At 53.5% G+C, this 18608-nt stretch overlaps 1 protein-coding gene across 1 annotated transcript in view; it reads left to right on the top strand.

Moving 5' to 3' along the window:
* The window catches only part of Itga11 (integrin, alpha 11), a 62836-nt gene that overhangs the window by 85 nt on the left and 44143 nt on the right, over nucleotides 1-18608 (top strand). The window contains exon 2 of the mRNA XM_013011911.1: nucleotides 17308-17419. Coding sequence (XP_012867365.1) covers nucleotides 17328-17419 — 92 coding nt within the window. The 5' untranslated portion in view covers nucleotides 17308-17327. The remainder of the gene's footprint in view (nucleotides 1-17307; nucleotides 17420-18608) is intronic.

Genomic DNA, 18608 nt, shown 5'->3' with positions numbered 1-18608 from the left:
GCCCGGCTCGTGGAGCCGGGATCGGGGGCGCGCGCGCCTCCTGGGAAGCTCTTGGGGACCTGGGTCCCCCCCACACACACACCGGGAACTGTGCGCCCCCCCCCACTTTCCCACCCCAAGTTCCACCCAGGAGGGAGGCGCGGAGTGGACTCCGGGCCGGGACTTTGGAAAGAGTTGCGGGGAGTCGAGGTGGGAAGTTCGGAGGGCACCGCGGGGCGTCGGGCGCTGGGCTGGGACGGCCCCGGAGGACGGCGCCCGGGCAAGCCGGACGGACCGCGGGCAGCGTGGCCCCCGGTGCTGCAGTGCGGGTCCCCCGGGGGAAGGACGGGGCGGCGCCCCCAGCCGGCTTGGAATTACGCGCCACGCGCCGGGCCGCCTAATGCGCTCCAGGTGTTGGGGGGCGCGGCGGGGAGCTGGAGGCTAGCCCCGCGCCGCCCCGACCTCTTCCCGGGGCGTCTCGCCCGGCCTGGTCCCAGCTTTTCCCGGGGGTGGGAGGCACCCAGTCCGGGCCGCCCAGGAGGTCCTTCGGGAGGCAGGGATGAAGACGTCCCGCGGGAGGGCCAGTGGGAGTCGGCCAGACCCAATGTTGGTGCGGGGCAGTTTGCGTTTGCAGAAGGCCAGGGAAGAGCCCCCCGACCAGGCCAGCAAAGCACCCCCCCTCCCGACAGAAGGGGAGACTACTTCTTCTACAACAGTCTTCAGATTCTCTAGAGGCCCGGACACAGGGAGGGTTGTTTCGCCCCAGACCCCAAAATGGGGTCAGCTTTTCCTGCAGGGGGCGGGAGTGGGCATCTGGGGCCCACAGGCTGAAAAGATCCCCCAAAATCTTGAGGTGCAGTCCTGCTGACTTGAAATTCAATAACTCTCAGAGCTTTTTTTTTTTTTGGAACATACACATCAATACCAGCTAACATCAACCTGCCACATGGCCCTTACCCAAAAAATAAACCGATTTCCCAGCCTTGCCTGAGAGGCTGGGGGTGGGGTGGGGTGGGGGCGGGGGAACTAGTCAGTTCAACTTCAGCAAGCAAAAGCAAAGGGGTTGGACCCCCCTGGGCTTCCAATTCTGGCTCAGCGATGGCCGCTGTACAGCTGCCCACCAGTGAGGCAACCTCGCACCTGCAGGTGTGCTCCAGCTGGCACTGCTGGAAGAATCTTGAGCTCCTGAAGTTGTTGGGATAATTAAGCAAGGGAAGGGAAAGCCAATATCCAGCTTGGTATGCAATCAATGGCATGGAGGGGGGCGGGGGACGGACATGTGAGTGCTGGTACTGGAGCTTGAACTCAGGGCCTTACACTTTTGCTTGGCTTTTTGCTCAAGCCAAGCTAGCCCTCTACCCCTTGAGACATACCTCTTCTGGCTTTCGTCTGGTTACTTGAAGGCAAAAGCCTCACAGACGTTCCTGTGCGGGCTGGCTGCGATCCATGATCCTCAGATCTGAGACTCCTGAGTAGCTAGGATGATAGGCGTGAGCCACCGGCCCCCAATTCAATGGATGGCGCTTACAATGTTGGTGATTCCCAAGGCATTCAAGGGTGAACACTGGCATGGAATGACATGGGATTTGTGACTCAGAACTCCCTCTCTATGGAGAAAACCACTCTGGTCAGTTTGGCTTCTTGAAATATGGGGCTCATTAACCGCATTGATCAGTGTTGGAACAAGAACTTCTGCGTACAAAGAGCGGTGGCCGGAAGCATGCTGCAGTCTGGGCCCTGCCTGTGGCTGAGGACAAAGCCTGGGCTGGGGAGAGCAAATGATGAGCTTGTTCAGAAAGTCATTCAGGGTCTCCTGGACCAAGTAAGGAGTGGCTTCCAGAAGGAGGAGGTCGAAACTGAACAGCAAAGCAAAGCGCTAAGCACGATGGGTGTAAACATGAAAGGCTCACTACCCGCTGTCCATCTTGGGAGAACAGAAGAGGCAAGCTTGTCTGTCTCATTGTCCCCCTTTGTCCACCCTCTAGGAGCTCATTGTCTAAGACCCTCAGCCGCTATAAACTGACTACCTTCACACCGCACACAGGCCCTACATTCTGATCCCACTCAGATGGGTGGAGTCGTACCCCCTTTTGCTTACCTGCCCCCACTGTGGATCCCCAAAGATGGGATGAGGACTGCTAACTGCTGTCTCCCCACCATTCCCAGCACCCCATCCAGGGACTTAGTGTCACCCTCTACTCTTGTCTTCTCTGACCCTCCCTCCCTCCCTCCCTTCCTCCTCCTTCCAACAGCAAGTAACCCCTCTCTTCATCCTCACCCCACAATACTACCTCTTCATCCTCACCCCACCACACATTACTCTGGGTCCCCTGTTGTTTAGGGAAAAGCTGAGCCCAAGCTGACTAGGCTTGGGAGGGAGAGTTCCTTTGGGGAATTTAAGAAACTTTTTTCTCTACGGTGCTCTGTTTAGGGAATTATTGTCTCAAGAGCTTCCTTTTGGAGTCAGTTGATCCTTGGAGTGCAGGGAAAGATTGTCACGTGATGTTCTAACAGACCTCAAAAGTGACACCTCTGCTGTGATTGTCAGGTGCCATGCTAGAGGTAAAGTGGCTCCTCCAGGATCATGCCAACAGTTAGAGGCTGTGCCCCAAAGCCACCGCATTAATCCACACACGATGCTTTCTTTCGAAGCTGGGCCTGGAAGGCATAAAAGCACAGTAAGATGTCTTATGAAGGAGCTGGCTGTGTGGGCCAGGAGATTGGGGTGCCTAGGACTTTCCCAGCACACTCAGCTGGGTAGAAATGACCCCATGGAAGATGCTGGCTTGGTGAGAAGTTATCCTCACTGTATCTGATGGCTGGAGATCTGTCTCTTCCCCATACTAGCTCAAGGCCAAGAAGGGCTCTCTCCCACCTTTCCTCTATGTGCCCAATACCTGGACACTGCTTACCCAAGGGCTCAACCTCAGGTCCAGGTTGGGCCATTCTTTCCTCCCTGCCTTGCCTGCTCCTTCCTGCTCCCTTAATCAAAACCTGCACTGAGCTTTGGCCCCCATTAGTTCCTAATGAGTTCATTTGTGCTGAAGAGTGCTAATGAGGGATGACAACTTGATGTGTCCTGCCCAAATGGATTTGCATTCTTTAACGGGGCTGAGGCTTGAGCACAAAGAATGAAAGTCTAATGGCTGAGCTCCAGGCACCAGGGCTGGCCAGGAACTAGGTGAGATGAGTCCTACCTTACATGGTCTAGCTGCCTTGCGTCCCTACCTCATCCAGCCCGGCATGCCCTCCACAGCACCCGCTCTCTGAGGCAAGGGAACTAGCCTGTGGCTTAGGTGCTGCTGTTCTACAGTACAGGAGGTTTTGTTCCATGTGGTATACTGAGGGGCAAGCTGGGCAAGTTGCTATGGCAACCCACTCCACATTTCAAACAGGATGACACAGAGAAGGAGGGTTCCTGACTGCAGCTGGGGCTGGCAGCTTTCTTCCCACAACAGCATCACCCAACTGAGCCAGACCACCAGAAACCCTGACCTGTGGCTTTCCAGGGCCGGGCCTCAGGAAGGCCATGGAAAAAAATCATAAAATAGGAGCAGCTTTCACCAACTTGCAAAGAGTGCTCCTGCGGACTCCTTTTGTCAGTCAGGAGAGACCACGGGTCCTGCTGAGGTGACCTGTCCTGCAGAGGGATGGAGAAACTGAGCCTCTTAAAGGTTGAACAGTTTCCCGTGATGCTCTTGGGACCACCAGGGCCAGGGGGGAAAGTCTTCTAGCCAAGGTGAATTTGGAACCGAATTTGCTACATACATTAGGGGGTGGGGGAATATAAAGAGTAGATAATGCTTCCTGCAAAAGAATGCAGTTCCGTTGGCAGGTTTTCTCCATCGGAGACAGGGGCCATCTGAATTGTTCTCTGTAGACATCTAGGGCATCCCTGACTTCACCCACCTCCTCCTCTCAGGCCTCATACCCTCTTCCTTCCTGGGAAAAGCCACAAAAGCAGTTTCCATTTCCTTTCTTCCTCCTGGAACTTGTCATTCCCCGCTCAGGGCCCTCGGTCAATGATGATAGGAGTCACAAAGCCCCATACTACCATGTGTACACTTGACTCCTCTCAGGGTATTCCCACCACTTAACCACACACACCTGCAGGACCAGCTAGATCATCTGCAGGGCTCAGCACAAAGGGAGAAGGTGAAGCCTCTAGCTTAAAAATGGTTGACATTTTCAAGATGGCCAGAGCAGAGCAGAGAGCAAGTGCAGAGCCTCTCCGACTAGGTCCCTCACGTCACCACAGATACAGAACCAGGAAGTCAGGAAGCCAGCCCTGTGCATGGGCATTTCACTCCATAAAGAAGATGCCATGAGCCGCCTTTGTTCCATCTTTCCAGACTGTCAACAGCCACCCACATAAAGCTAAAACATACTGAGTTGTCACTCTCCCCTCCTGGAACCCTTCATGGTTCCTTACTGGCATTAGATTGAGGCAAGATTCTTACAAAGCCATTCAGACGCTTGGGTGGCTGACCTGGCCAGCATTCAGCACTCTCCACTAACAGGATTGCATATACAGGCACCTTAGAGTCCTACTAAGCCGCCATCCTGAGCTGATCTTCCTTCCCAAGGACACCCGCTGCCCCAGACTTCTGCTGTCCTCTTCTGGCCTCTGCCATCCTCCTCTATCTTCCCCTTTTCTCCTGGCCACCTCTGGCTTACTTTCAAGATTCCACACAGCCTCCTGCAAGCTGTACCTGACCCCTGTGGCCAGAGCTTGGGCCCACCTGGGTGATCTCAAAGCACCCTGACCGTCCCCCACCACACAGTATCCCAGCTGCCTAATCATCTGACCCTTTGGCCCTGGTTGAACCTCAAGCACAGAGGCTGTGTGACCAGCCACTGTGTCCCCAGCTCTTGTAAAGAGCCAGGCATGGCAGGTACTTAGCCAGTAAGTAATAAGTGAGGAGAAGAACTGTTCATCCAAGTCAAAGATCTTGAAGGACAGACATGTCTGAATTTCTTTGCGTGTCACCTCTACAAGGACCTAACACAGTGCCTTGTATGAGCTAAATCCAAGGTGCTCTGACCATGGGTAAGAAAGAACCCCTGTCTTTTGAGGAGCTTATATTTTGCAGGAAGGAGCAGACTTTGGAACAGATAACTATAACATGAGGGAAGCATTAATAAGGGCTATCAGTCAGCTATAGGAGAGGACTCTGGAGTTTGAGATGTGGGAGGCAGGTTATCTGATGGAAGGACTGATCCGGCATCATGCAGGGTGGGTAGCAAGGGCATCTGGGTGTTGGATCGGCAGGCTCTGGCTGTGTACTGCGGAAAACTGCAGGAACGGGGCAGCAGCCAAGCCCACTGAAAAGGGTCCTAAATGCCAACTAGGGCATTTGGACTGAGTGGTTGGGAGCCATTGAAGATATCCGAGGGAGGGTAGGGAATTGCTTTCATCTATGACTAGAGGAGCTTCCTGGGCGAGTAGGGTAAGGTTGGATGGCGCAGATCAGCAGTGGCAGGTGAAAGCTGGGACGCCTACTTGTAGCAACCCAGGCAGGAGGCAGCCAGAGCACTGGGCAAAGGCGGTAGAGAAAGGACTGAGGCCAAGTGAGAAGAGGGGTCTAACAGGGTTAGATGGCCGGAGGAAGAAAGGAGTGAGAGGTTGAAGGGCATCACCATGGATCCACAGAAAGTGTGAGGGCCAAGGAGGCTCTCAGAGGGAAGTCAAGTCGGTGGTGGACTTGTGGCTGGGCTCCACTTATGGGTGGTGGGTGGAAGGCACCCTGGCTCAGGTGGATGTTGGCTGCAAACTTGGACACCCATCAGTCAGGGACTGGGAGCCGGTGGGTCAGTATAGCACGGAGACTCTGTGCTCCGTTCCCTCCATTCCCCTCCAGGCCCTGAAGCCGTGACTCATTCCCCAAACTTAAAAAGAACTCCGATTCTGGTTTTAAAGAGCAGAAGAAACCATCCCGAGGGCCAGGCCAGACCACAAGCCAAACATCAGCTGTGGAATGTGCTGAGGCCGGCCAGGGGCAGCGGCACTGGCAGGCATAGCCACAGGCCCTGCCGGTCAACCTGAAGGTAGCCAAATTGTCACCCACACAGTCTCTGCATGCTCTCTCTCTCTGTCTCTCTCTATGTCTTTGTCTCTGTCTCTCTCTGTGTCTCTGTCTCTCTCTGTCTCTCTGTCTCTGTCTTTCTCTGTCTCTGTCTCTCTCTCTGTTGGTGGTGGGGCCTGAACTCAGGGCTTGGGCTCTGTCCCTTAGCCTCTTGGTGCTCAAGGCTAGCACTCTACCACTTGAACCATAGTGCCATTTCCAGCCTTTTCTGAGTAGTTTATTGGACATGAAGAGTCTCATGGACTTTCCTGAGTGGGCTGGCTTCGAACCTTGATCCTCAGATCTCAGCCTCGTAAGTAGATAGGACGACAGGCGTGAGCCACTGGAGCCCTGCTCCCCTCTTCTCTCTTCAGTGTAGACTGGCCTCTATTTGATCAAGTTTATCTTAAGCCCAGCCCCTCTCCCTGTCCCTGAAACCCAGCCTGGTCCCATGTCATCCTTGGTATGAAGGCCCAAATTTCTCATCAGGACCCCTCTCTGCTCCCTGGCCAGCCTGGAGAGCTGCTGTGGGAAAACGTCAGAAAAGGCCCCATGGCTGGTGCCAACGGCTGCTTTAAGAGGGTGTCCTGCGTCTGCCCTCGACCCTGGGGGCTCTTCCATCCCACAGCCAGAGGAAGGCTGCTGGAATATAGGTCAGATCATGTCATGTCCCTACTCTGCTCCAAACCCTCCTCACTGAGTCAGAAGCCCCGTGTCATCTGGCTCCCGGGCCTTGCTGACCTCATCCCCTCTCCCTCTGGGCCTCCACAGCGCTCCTCAAACATGCCAAGCATGGTGGATCTGGCGCTTGCTGCTCCAGCAGCTTCCACCACTCTGGCTAGAGAGCCTCCATCACTGCCTCCAACACCCCTCCACGAAGCCCTGCCAGCCTCTGATCTCTAAACCCCAAACACACACACAAGCACCTCTGAGCATCTTCCCTGCTTTGTCTCTGAAGCATCTTAACCTACTTATTGTGTGTATCACCAGGTCCAACTCTGAACAACAAGCCACTGCCTCCCCTACGGAGCTGGCAGGCCTCTTAGTTAGGCACAGTGTCCTCCTGGCCTTTGTTACTAGTTAACTTTGTCTCTCTGGACAAGGAAAGTTGGGTGACAGTTGGAGGCACAGGTAGGCAGGGGAAGAAAGGCAGCAGAGAGGAAGGGTCTTCTCAAAGGAGCAGGGCCATCGGGAGGGGTGAGTGGGTCTAGCAGGCAGCCCAATGGCTACCTGGCTACTTGCTTCTCCTCAGGAGGAGACCCACGGAGGCCCAGTTGTTATATAGTGGGCAGAAGGGTGGTGGAGCAGAGTCCTTTTATATGTTTCCTTCCACACAAGGGTGGTGACTCGTATCCTCACCATTTACAGCCAAGAAAGGGCTGGGGGTGCCCAGAGAAGATGATAGGGCTGAACCAAGACCTTGGTGATAGCCCAAGCTGTGAGAAGTGGGCTTCAGCCTTCCAGAAAGCTCTCCCAGGCTGCTGCCAAGGATTGCCCTATGCCCATGGGCTTCTCTAGCTCTTCTGATCAACTGACCTCTAGGTCTCTCTCTCTTAACGTTTCTCTTCCCCTGTGCAACAGGGCGCCATCTTTCCCTTCCTCCACCCGCTCTGAGCTTGACGCCGCCTTGGGTAGTTCCTGCCTTCCTGTGCCCTCTCTTCTTCAGGCAGTAAAACAACAGCAAGTTAATCACTCAGAAGCATCTTGGTGGTGAAATGTTGGACTTGCTCTTCCCCACATCTATCGATTACTCACTGAAGGCTGTTTGAAAGGAACCATAACTTGACCCAACTCTGACCGTTACAAGGACTAACAACTGGGTGTCTCAAGATTTCCATCTAGCAGCTTCTAAAACAAGTATTTGGCCTTCATGTTTCTAGAAGGCCCTGGGGGGCTATGCTGCCATGCTTCTATGAACGTTTCCTGAGCCAGAACGTGGGCTGTGATCGTGAGGCCAGTTGTACCTAAGAAAACAGTTGCCAACAGAGACTATTTCAAAACAACTTCCCAGTGCCCCCCCCCATTGCCCCTCACTCACTGGTCCTGGACCTAAGGAACCCATGAGGTTCCCAGCACCAAGTGACTTCCTTGCAGCTTTCCAGAGGCAGGAGCCTCAGCACCTCACCAAGCAGTCCTTTGCTTCCTAACCATGGAGACAGAGTCTTCATCGAGCCCTCGACTCCTGAAAGTGAGCAACTGAGATTGCTTTCTAGAAACTGCCCTGTTGGGAAAACCAAAAGCCCCTCGTGCGTGACCCTTGGGGACCGAAACACTTAGGCCCAGCCGGTGCTGTCTGATGGACGGGTCAAGTTCAGAGAGCTTCCCAGGTGGGTGTGGTTGCGCCCACCGCAGGGCGGGCCTGCACTAACAGGCATGGATGGGAAGGTCCCCCACAACTCCTTTTTTAGGTTACGTTCAAAGGGCATGGCAGTCAGGCCCAGTTCTCTGGGGCCTCCTTACCCTGCTTCCTCTCCTCCAGGGGAAAGCCCTGCCACAAATTGCATGTCTCAAGCTGTGTCTTCTCTTACTTTGCCCAAACACTCCCTAGGCTGAGGCTAATCTTGGATGCACAGGGCTCTTGATCTACACACAAGCTGAAGAGCTGGAAAACCAAAACCAAACAGTCCAAGCACTTTGAGCTGGTTAGTATGTCAGGAAAGGGAGGAACTTGTTTGTCCAGTCCAGCTCCCTTTGAAATGGCCTGTGGGTAGGTATAGGACCACCACGTACGGTGTCCAGGCTGTTCACTGCACAGCGGACATCGGTATAAACAGACAATATCCTCAGGAGTTGGGCAGTACCGTGACCCAGAAGTGGGGGTGGAGGAGAAAGAGCAAAAGTAGATATAGATTTCTTTAAATCTTACACCAAGACTTAGACATTAGAGCACCCATCTATGTGACTTTTCTTTTCTATATAAGGATGCTAGCAACCAGGGAGAAGAAGAAAATTGGTCCAAAGTCACTGTCAGCCCTTTCTTTCCATTCCTAAGGCCCTGCACCACATTGTATCCAGACCCCTGTCCTGCCCTCAGCAGCTAGAACTCTCCTTTGTTTTTTCTTTCAGTCACATTCACAAATGTGTCATGGGCTCAGCATTGTTCTAGATGTTGATGGTAAAATAGGGGGACCATCAGATATGGTCCCTGCCAGGGGCTAGCTCTTCTGGATGTTTAGCAGCTGTTTCTGGCTCTCTGGTTGGAACTGAGTTCTTTGAAATATTCGCCATTTGCTCTGGTGTAAAGCCTGGTACACGTGGTCAGTTTCAAGCTACCAATAAGATGCTCCTAGGAGAAGTAAAGAAGATGCACGGGGAAGGGTTAATGGGCATGGGGGAGGGGATAAGGGTCTCTGCATAGGATGATCAGAGATCTCAGGGATGGCACTTAAACCAGAGGCCGAGAGGAACCTGCTGTGTATAGATATCTGGAAGATTGTTCAAGACAAAGGGAACTCTAGGCAGAGAGATGTGGAGACAAGTAAACTTGGAAGGGAAAATCCTTTGGGGTTCTTGTTTGTGTGAGGTTTGTGAGTCTGCAGATACCCAGAGATGGAAGGATGATTATAGGCTGGGCTGGGCTGGGCTGTATCTTGGGTCTTAGGAGCCTGGGTCTCTTTGAGGTGAATGGAAGGAGGCAGAGACAAGCATTTAGTCTGAGCCTGACTTAGCAAGATTCCACAGGCAGAGCTGGAGGTTTGGCTCCAGTGGTAGAGCACCAGCCAAGCAAGCCGATCAAGAGCAAGGCCCCACGTTCAAACCCACTCCACAAAGAAAAAGTTCTGTGGCTCCAGCTCTTGAGAATTTCATTTTCCACCCAGCTTGTAGTGAGTGTGGGTGGTGTGTGTGTGTGTGTGCATGCATGCCTGTGTGCATGCATGTATGTGTGTGTGCGTGTATGCACATGTATACTTGCATGTGTCACTTGATGGAGCCTTCCCTCACCATAGCTGCCCTTCTTGGCAGCTCTTGAGTCTTGAGGAAGCTCTGTGTTGATCAGTTTCCTGACTTAGAGAAAAGGATAAATGGCATGGCACAGAAGTGCACCCACTCTCACAAAACTGACTCCGGAGGAAGAGATCAAGTGTCTTCCAGGCCCGGAGGAGGAAGAGGATGTTAATTACAGCTGATTTCAATATGCTCCTTGCCATTTCCAGGTCTTAAGCCTGTTTTCCATGAGCCTGACATCTCTTAACCAGCATATTGGCAAACTCCTGATTTCTCAAAAAAAATGCAAAGAGCTGCTGTGGCACCAGTACTTGCTCCTTCCTCTCCTCTCCTCTCTTCTCTCTTCTCCTCTCCTCTCCTCTGCTGTCTGTTGCAGTCTGCATGCAGTCTGCCCTTCACAGACCCAGAGGAACACCCTCACAGCCTCACTGGCTGCCTGCCTGTCTGCCTCTGAGCAGAATTCTCCCCTAGGTAGCGCTGCAGGTGCTTGGGAGTGGTGAGGGAGGCCACTGTGGCCAGGCCAGCCCTGAGGGGAGAGGACAGGGGAGAGGACAGGGAGAGGTGACAGGAGAAGGGAAGAGGCATGCAGACCCGGGCCCAGTGCCCAAGGTCAGGCCAGGTCTGGCTGGACAGGGAAGGCCACATTGGCAGTGCCAAGGATGCAGCTGTGTCCATCAGCTCCAGGCCCTGCTAGATGAACATCCTGTGAACGTAGTGACTGCCCAGGACCGCAGGTCTTTTACCTCCCCATGTCTCCCCAAGGTGATCAGAGTCATGATGACCCTTGGAGCATGTAGGGAAGACACCCAGCCTCTCACCATTGGCAACAAGGCTTGTGGTCCGGGACATGTCATGATTCATTACATCTATACTCTGGTCATGCAGGTGCGTGTAGACTCAGGGTGCTTCCTTCTGAACAAGGGAACAGGATGACCCAAAGCCACCGAGAACCAAGCCTTGCTTCCAATCACTGGCTGGCTCAGGGCACTTGCTTGCTGCCACAGGTAGCAATGGGTGAGGGCTGGGGACCTGCTGATTCCCCAGTGAGATCATTCCTCCCAGCATCTTCCTAGAGCTTAGTGTATGCTCACACCAAGAGATGACACCTTCAACCCCAGCCTGCTTGATGCTCACTCTTCTCCTCCCTTCTCCAGCCAGGCTGGCCTCCATCCAGTGCAAGAGACCCTCAGCCCTAAGCCCAGCCTTTCACTGGACACCATCAGGAGAGACTGTTCCTTCCTCTTGGTGTCCATCCCCCTTTTCTCTCTCCACTTAGTCCTTGTTGGGTGCTGTGCAGTGTATTCTGTATCTGTGTAAAAGCCAGGGGAGCCATGGGTCCCACCCTGCCCAAAGAAAAGGTCCAGCCCTGCTTCTTCCACAGCAAGAAGGACAAGGAAGAACATGGGCAGGCAAGAAGGACACAGGCAGGCGAGAAGTGCCCAGTTAGGGCCGGGGAGCCAGTGGAAGCATGATCACTGGATAAAGCAGTGTCTGCTGCTGAGTGGATCAGAGCAAGAGCACAAGCCAGGCTCTGGGAAGAGAAAAAGAAAGCGGGGGGGGGGGGGTTCACCTTCTTCCTGGAAGAGCACGTGCGGGCAAGTTTGCACGGAAGGGCAGAGGAACTGCAGGTGAGAATGATGTGGCCTCACTGTCCTCCTCTTATGTCTCTGGACAGCAGAACCAGCCAGGCTGAGTCACTGTCGGCAGGGGTGCAGCTCAGCTCGATGTGGGAAGGGCAAGCACTGGAGGGGAGGGGATAAGGACTCAGTCCTGGGTGCTACCCTGACTGAGGCTTGTGGGAAGCACCATCTGCCTCCTACCATGCCCAGGGCTGGCCTGCACTCTTGCCTGCTAACACAGATCCAGAGAGAGAGAGCGAGAACGAGCGAGCGAATGAGGGGGGGAGGAGTCCAGGGTGCACCTGCACACAGGACATCAGGACAGCTTGGAGAGCACCTGCAAGACTGGTGCCCAGATGGGGGACAGCACTGGGGCCCAGAGAAGAGCAGCATCTTGCTCAAGGCCATTCAGCCAGTAAGTGCAAACCAGGTGCCTAGTTCTTACCACAGCCGCTTAGCTCCCAGGAGATGGGCGTAATATTCTTGAGCCCTAGAACTAAGTCAGAAGTCCACTGCTTAACCTTGCTCTGGGTACTGGCTTTGCTCTGGGTACTGGGGAACAGTCATTCGCAGTGCCCCGACGGGGTCAGGGACCATAGCTTAGTGGCCACACTTTTGGAAGAAGTAGGAGCAGCCTGATGGAGGGGCCCTGGGAACCCCTGCCTGCTTGCCCTAAATCTCACTAAGGTTTTAGCAGCACAGCTCTGGGACTAGGCTGGGCTTTCTGTGGAAAGGTGACCACATTGTCTGGCTGCCCACCAAAGCCTCTGTCTTTCTGATGCCTGATGGATTCCAAAAGCCCCAGGCTGGGATGGGGAGGCCCTGCCGCTCTCCCCCCACCCCCCACCCCCCACCTGGTCTCCACAGCGCCTTCCATCAAGGCAGAGGGCTGGGTCTGGAAAATGCAGGCAGGAGACGATAGTTTGCTTTAAGCCCTTCCTTTGGCTTGGGAATGTAAAATATTATCATTTTGGGTTTTTTTTTTGTTGTTGCCTGGAGATTTCCCTTCCCAAATGGATTTGGCTCTGGCCACAGTAAGATGAGTCTGCATTCCTCCCGCTCTGCCCAGTCTCCAATTCTAATTGTTGTGGAGACTCGAGACAGATGCTCGCGTGCTGACAACTGGAAGTCGGCTGCATGCTTGCCCAAGGCTGACAACTGGAAGTCAGCTGCGTGCTTGCCCAAGATACTCTCCTGCCATGCCGAAGCCTCCCGTTTTACAGATGGGGAAGTGAGACCAAAGAAGCCTCAAGACTCTCTCTGGACACAGTCAATGATGAGGCTGAGATTAGAATTCAGGTTACCCGACTCCTGCCCAAACTCCCCTGGGCTTTCCTTGAGTCTCCTTTTTACAGATGCCAGGCTGCCACAAGCCAGGTACCTACCACCTCATGTGGTAACCACAGCACGAGACCCCACAGGCTGACGGAAAAGAAGGGCCCTAGGAGAGGGCATATTAAAGGAGTAGTGCGATGTGTTGCTAAGCTATGAGGCTCCCTGACAGGCTTGGCACAGGCCTAACCCTACCTGACAGGGAGATTCTTGTAAGGTCTTGAGAAGGCACCCTTGGCTTACTACCCTAGAAACCACGAGTCCCCATAGACTCTACCTTCCCTTCTCCTCATGTCTTGATCCAACCCCTGTAGGGTTGTTCCTGATAATCCTTCATTTATGAATTAGGCTGTATTAGTTAGCTGTCTTGTAATAATCCCAGGGAGCTAATAATTATTAGCTCAATGATACCTAACCATCATATAGTTCATGTATGGTGTCAGCTGAGCCAATCAAAGTGTGAGTGAGTGGCCCTCCAGTCTTTCTGGAATGGCCCATAAGTGGTCTCATCACTGCACTCAGCTGGGTTTGGCTGGGTGGCTCTGTAGAGAATGGCTGGGGCTGGGAATGTGGCTTAGTGGCAGAGTGCTTGCCTCGCATGCATAAAGCCCTGGGTTCAATTCCTCAGTACCACATACACAGAAAAAGCCAGAAGTGGCACTGTGGCTCAAGTAGAGTGCTAGCCTTAAGCAAAAGAAGCTCAGGGACAGTGCCCAGAGCCTGAGTTCAAGCCCTGGGCCTGGCAAAAAAAAAAAAAAAAGTACAAGAGAATGGCTGGTAGTTCTGTAGAGAACTTAGAGCCCCAAGTGATGTTTGTGAGCTTGATGCTCAGGCTCTGATTGTTTCTTGGGTCCAATGGATCCCTTTTTAAAAGTCTGATAACATGTCATTGTAACCCCTCTGAACGGTATTTTCACAATAAAAAAAAAAGTCAGATAAGATCCTGAGAAAGGCCAGCAGCTGAGGGAATGTTGGCCCAGGCCCACAATATGAATCGTCCCCTTCCCTGCCCCCCTGCCCCCACCCCCACCCCCCACCCCCGTCATCACCACAGCCATGAGCTGTCCAGCCAGCGTCCAGTTTCCTTTGCACCCAGCCTGTTCAGTCCCATCTAAAACAACTTTCTTTTGTTTCTCGGTGTCTAGGTCAGGGCGGGGGGTGTGGGGGGAGTTGTCAGTCTCTGAGAAGAGTATTTTCTCTGAACATGAAATGCAGCCACCATCAGAGAAAGCCAGAGGGTCAGAGAGGATTTGACATCATTTTAAGGAAATCCATCCTCTGGTTGGTTAGGTCTGGGCAGAAGCAGATACCCATTTTGTAATTTAATATTCCTTCCTGTGGCCAGCATCACTAACCCTGTTCCCCGGGGAGACTGGAGTGGGAGTGGGGAGGAGGGGGGGCCTGTCCTCGACAGAGTCCCACCAGATTCGGACACCCTGCTGACCCCCAGAGGCAGTACAATGTGGCCTCCTGGGCCTGAGACAGGGCAGGAGGCTGTCTTCCCTGAAGAGAATCTTCCTTTTCCCCAGATCAGCACTCCAGGATATTTGACCATGTTCCCAGATAATGTGTTCCTTGCTGGGTAGTTTGGGGGCAAGTTATTGTCTTAGCCTCCGGGCAGTATGATGGTGTCTCTCAGGAGTGAGATCTAATTGATGGGTGTAAAATTAGCAGTTGGTACCCAGAATAGTGCCTGGATGATAGGACAGCGTGTTCTTTTCTCCCCTTTTCCTAGATGAGGGAGAAAGCATCAGCTTTCTGTGGGGGAGGGGGGAGCCTGGAGCACAGCCAGGGCACCTAGAGGACACAATGGTGTCACAGATGTCATCCATGTGACAAGTAGATATGTGGTGTGCTTGCAGTGAGTGCTCTGAGGACCAGCAGAATCCAAGGTCGGGCTTGGAAATGGAGACCCTGAGGGTCTGCTCCCTGAGGCTCTCTTCTGCCTGCCTGGAGGTAGCAGGAGCAGCCTGGGCCAACACACTGAGCAGAGAATGGGCCTGGGGTCAGCAAGAGTGTGGAGTGGCTGCAATGGAGACTAGAAGGGCCCAGCGGGAACTGAGGGGATGTGGGAATTCACACAGGGCCTTGAGTTTGGCTTTGGCTGTGAGTGGGTGGGAACGTGGATCTGTAGAGAGGCTGAAGCTGAGGCATGATGGGTTCTGGCAGGTTTGGGCTGGTCCCTCTGACCCTGGTTATACCAGACACACTGATGGAGGGAGTGAGAGAAGACTGGAGACACAGTTTATGGCTCCCATCCTCACAGGCCCTCATCCCTCTGCTGCCTGGCAGAGACGAGCCATCTGGCTTTCCTGACAGCAAGAACGTGTTTTCCCTCTTTTCTAGCACTACCTGTGCCTTCTGGGCTCAGACGCAGGAAGAGAAGACCTGGTCTCCAGGGGGCTCCCAAGAGCCACATGAAGTACCGCCCCACTTTCAGGCCTGTGCATGTACATGTATGGCGTGCATGTGTGTGTGTCTCTTGTTTGTACACATGCATGAGCATGTGTGCCTGTGCTGGTATGGGTTGGTATGTTTGTGTCTCAGTGTGCATGTATGCACAGGTATCTGTGTGTGCATGTCTGTACCACCACGTGTGCATGTGTATAGGGGTACGTGTTTTCCCATGTGTGTTTGCATCAGTGTGCATGTATGTTTGCATGTGTGTGTGCTCCTGGAACAAAACGGAGAGTGGGTGAGTTTGTCTGCGGCTGTGACTCCACTTCCTTGGTGCATCTGTGCCCACTTACCTCCCAGGTCTCCTGTGTGACACTGGAGTCCCTCTCTTCTGTAATGTGTCCCCAGAAGTGTGTCTGGAATCCTCTTCCCCACAGCTGCCTCCTGATCACCAGGCTAGCAGTGCATTCATGATGTGGGCTCTGAAGAACAAAAAAAAAGGGGGTCCAATGCCCACATACACACCCCACTGTAGGCCAGGATACCAAGTCCACGGTCAGCTTAGGACCATGAAGGAGGGTTGGCAGCCACGGAGTCCTGGGGGCTGCCGCTGTCTCTTGTCCCCACAGCAAAGGCTGCTCGTGGATCCCATACTCCTCAGACTCTGTTAATTCAGTGCTGCTTAGAACATTGGTAAACCGATGGCGAAGGAAAGGGCGTAGCACCTAGCTGACACCCCTGCTCTGATGTGTCCGGTTTTTCCTCTGGAGACTTTTAACTCTGTGGCTGTATAATGATGGAACTCTTGGCATCTGTGTCTATGCACAGGACACGTGGAAGAACCGGCTGGTTTTAGTAAAACAAATGGCATTTGGGCGGGCACCCCACGGAATCACCCTTGGATACACAGACCTGGGGTCAGTGCCTAGGGAAGGATAGGGGGGGGAAGCCTGGCATCAGAGTCCTTATCTCACAGGCTCTGGCATCCTGGGCAGGCTCGTGAACCCCTCTGACCCTTGTTCCAGATTTTTCTCGCCCTGCACTGCTGGGTTTCCTGGAGGCTGAATTGTAACCTTGGCATGTATATTCTTGGAGGCTAGAAGATACCCCACGTAGGAAAGGAGAGGAGGAATGGAGAGTCTATTCTGTTGGTTGCTTTTCACTTATCTGAAAGTCTCACTGGCCAGATTGGCTGCCATACTAGTGGTAAAAGCAGAGGCAGAGGCGCACTTCGAGTAACTATGGATGACAAGGATACCCTGAAATGCCTTGTGGAGAAAGGAGTTTCAGAGTAGGCCTCCAGGGATCTAGTTCTGACAACCCCCTGACTTCACTCAGCCTCTGGAAAGACCAAGTCCCATGCAAGTTGGCAATAGCAGACACAAGACAGTTCCAGAAGCCCCGAGTGCCTGTCTTAGTCTGTTTCTGTCACTGTCACAAAATGCAAGAGGCTGGCGATTGACAGAGAAAAGAGTTTTAGCTAGCTCCCAGTTCTGAGGTGTAAGAGCGTGGTGCCAACGTCAGCTTGACCTTTGCGGGGGTTCTGAACGTGGAACAGGAGGAGCTTGTGAAGCAGTTTATGAACATGAGACAGAAGAAAGAGGTGAAAGCCAAGGCAGAAGGACTTGGGGTTCCCCCCACCCCTCTCCTTTGCATCTGTTAGGCCAGGCTGTAGCTGCTGGTAAAACCAGAGAGAACTTTGTATCTGATTCTGAACAAGTCGTCAGGCAGCAGGGCAGTGTCTCAGGCCTGGGCAGGAGACAGGACTCTGTTCTATGGCTTATTGAGCAGAGATGAGAGGAGGAAAAGGAGGAGAAGGAAGAAGAGACCAACAGTAGCCAAAAGAAGCAAAACTGTAGGATTAGAGATGGCAAGGCGCTGTCTCCCCTCCCTGAAGACCAGAACATCTCTAGGAGGGAAACAGAGTCGTGCTGTTCCTCCACCCTCCTGACTCTCCTGTCTCCCACCAGGATTCACAGATACCTTCAACATGGACACCAGGAATCCCCGCGTCATCCCTGGCTCCAGGGCCGCCTTCTTCGGGTACACGGTACAGCAGCATGACATCGGCGGCAAGAAGTGGTGAGTGACAGCTGCCCCCATGCCCCATCCCAAACCATGGCGCTTCCCTCCAGCCTTCCCCCAGCTGCTCCGACTGGTCCTCACCCAAGTCACTCTGGTCTCCCATAACAGAATGCCTTGTTCCAGCAAGCCAGAGTCTGGGGATCTCTGCCTTGGATGACAAGGGCTTGCGCGTTTGATCTCTCGGGCCTGTCATCCTCTCGACTCCTTCTCTGGGTCATGTGACAAGAGGTACCTAGGCGCACTGGCTATCTCCCTTCCGTCCCCCTCGGGACTACGTGTCCCCCATTGCTCTGGTCCTGCCTAGCAGTGCGCATGTCCGTGAGCTTCTCTATGGCCACAAGGCATCAGTGGAGAAAGAGACAGAGACAGAAAGAGAGACAAGAGACAGAGACAGAGAGAGAGAGCCTCAAGCCAGGAGGGACCCCCCCACACACACCCTCAGGAGGGGCGGGGGGGTTCCACTTCTGATTTTTAAATAACCACTGCAGCCCCTCTCCCCATGAGAGCCACTCACTTTGAACGTGCTTGCTGATCTGTTTTTAATAAACACCCCCACGTTGTGCAGCGATCAGCACCAGTCATCACCTCCGACAGGCCTCGCACACGTGTGCTGTTATTTCCTGTTCCCTTCCGAGTGGCTGTCACTGTCAGAAGGCAGGGCCTCCCCTCTTCATGCTTCCAGAAGCTCAGCCTTTCTCAAAGCCCTCCTCATAAGCACTGGAAATAGACATCCTTCACCACCCTCTGCTCAGTCTGCCCCTCTTCCCTTACCTTCTCTTTTGACTGCTCAAGCATCTGGCCCAGTGGCCCTGCTTCTGGGTTCCAGCTCTGGAGGCCTTTGTACATCAGCTTTCCTCTTCCTGGGTGCCTCTCCAGCCTTCCCTGTGCTATCACTACCCTGGCAGCCCAATCTGCAAATTCCCCTCCACCGCCACCCTCTTCTTTTACCTTCCTCCTCCTTTCTTTTCCTCCTTCTACCTTCCCCCTTCTTCCTTCCTCGTTTTATTTGTTATTGTTCTGTTGAGCTATAACTTGCAATAAAGTTATCTTCGTGATAAAGCATAGATACTGTGCAGCTCAGTGAGCATTTATGTATATGTATGTTTGGGGCATCGGCTCCCAGAACAAGATATGGAACCAGGCTCTCAGCAGGGAGATTTCAATGTTTCGTAATGGAATGTCACCG

Source organism: Dipodomys ordii, unplaced genomic scaffold, assembly GCF_000151885.1.
Source record: "Dipodomys ordii isolate 6190 unplaced genomic scaffold, Dord_2.0 Scaffold15, whole genome shotgun sequence".
In the NCBI taxonomy this organism is placed as follows: domain Eukaryota; kingdom Metazoa; phylum Chordata; class Mammalia; order Rodentia; family Heteromyidae; genus Dipodomys; species Dipodomys ordii.
Note: the sequence above shows the minus strand (reverse complement) of the source record. Positions and strands in the feature narration are given on the sequence as shown.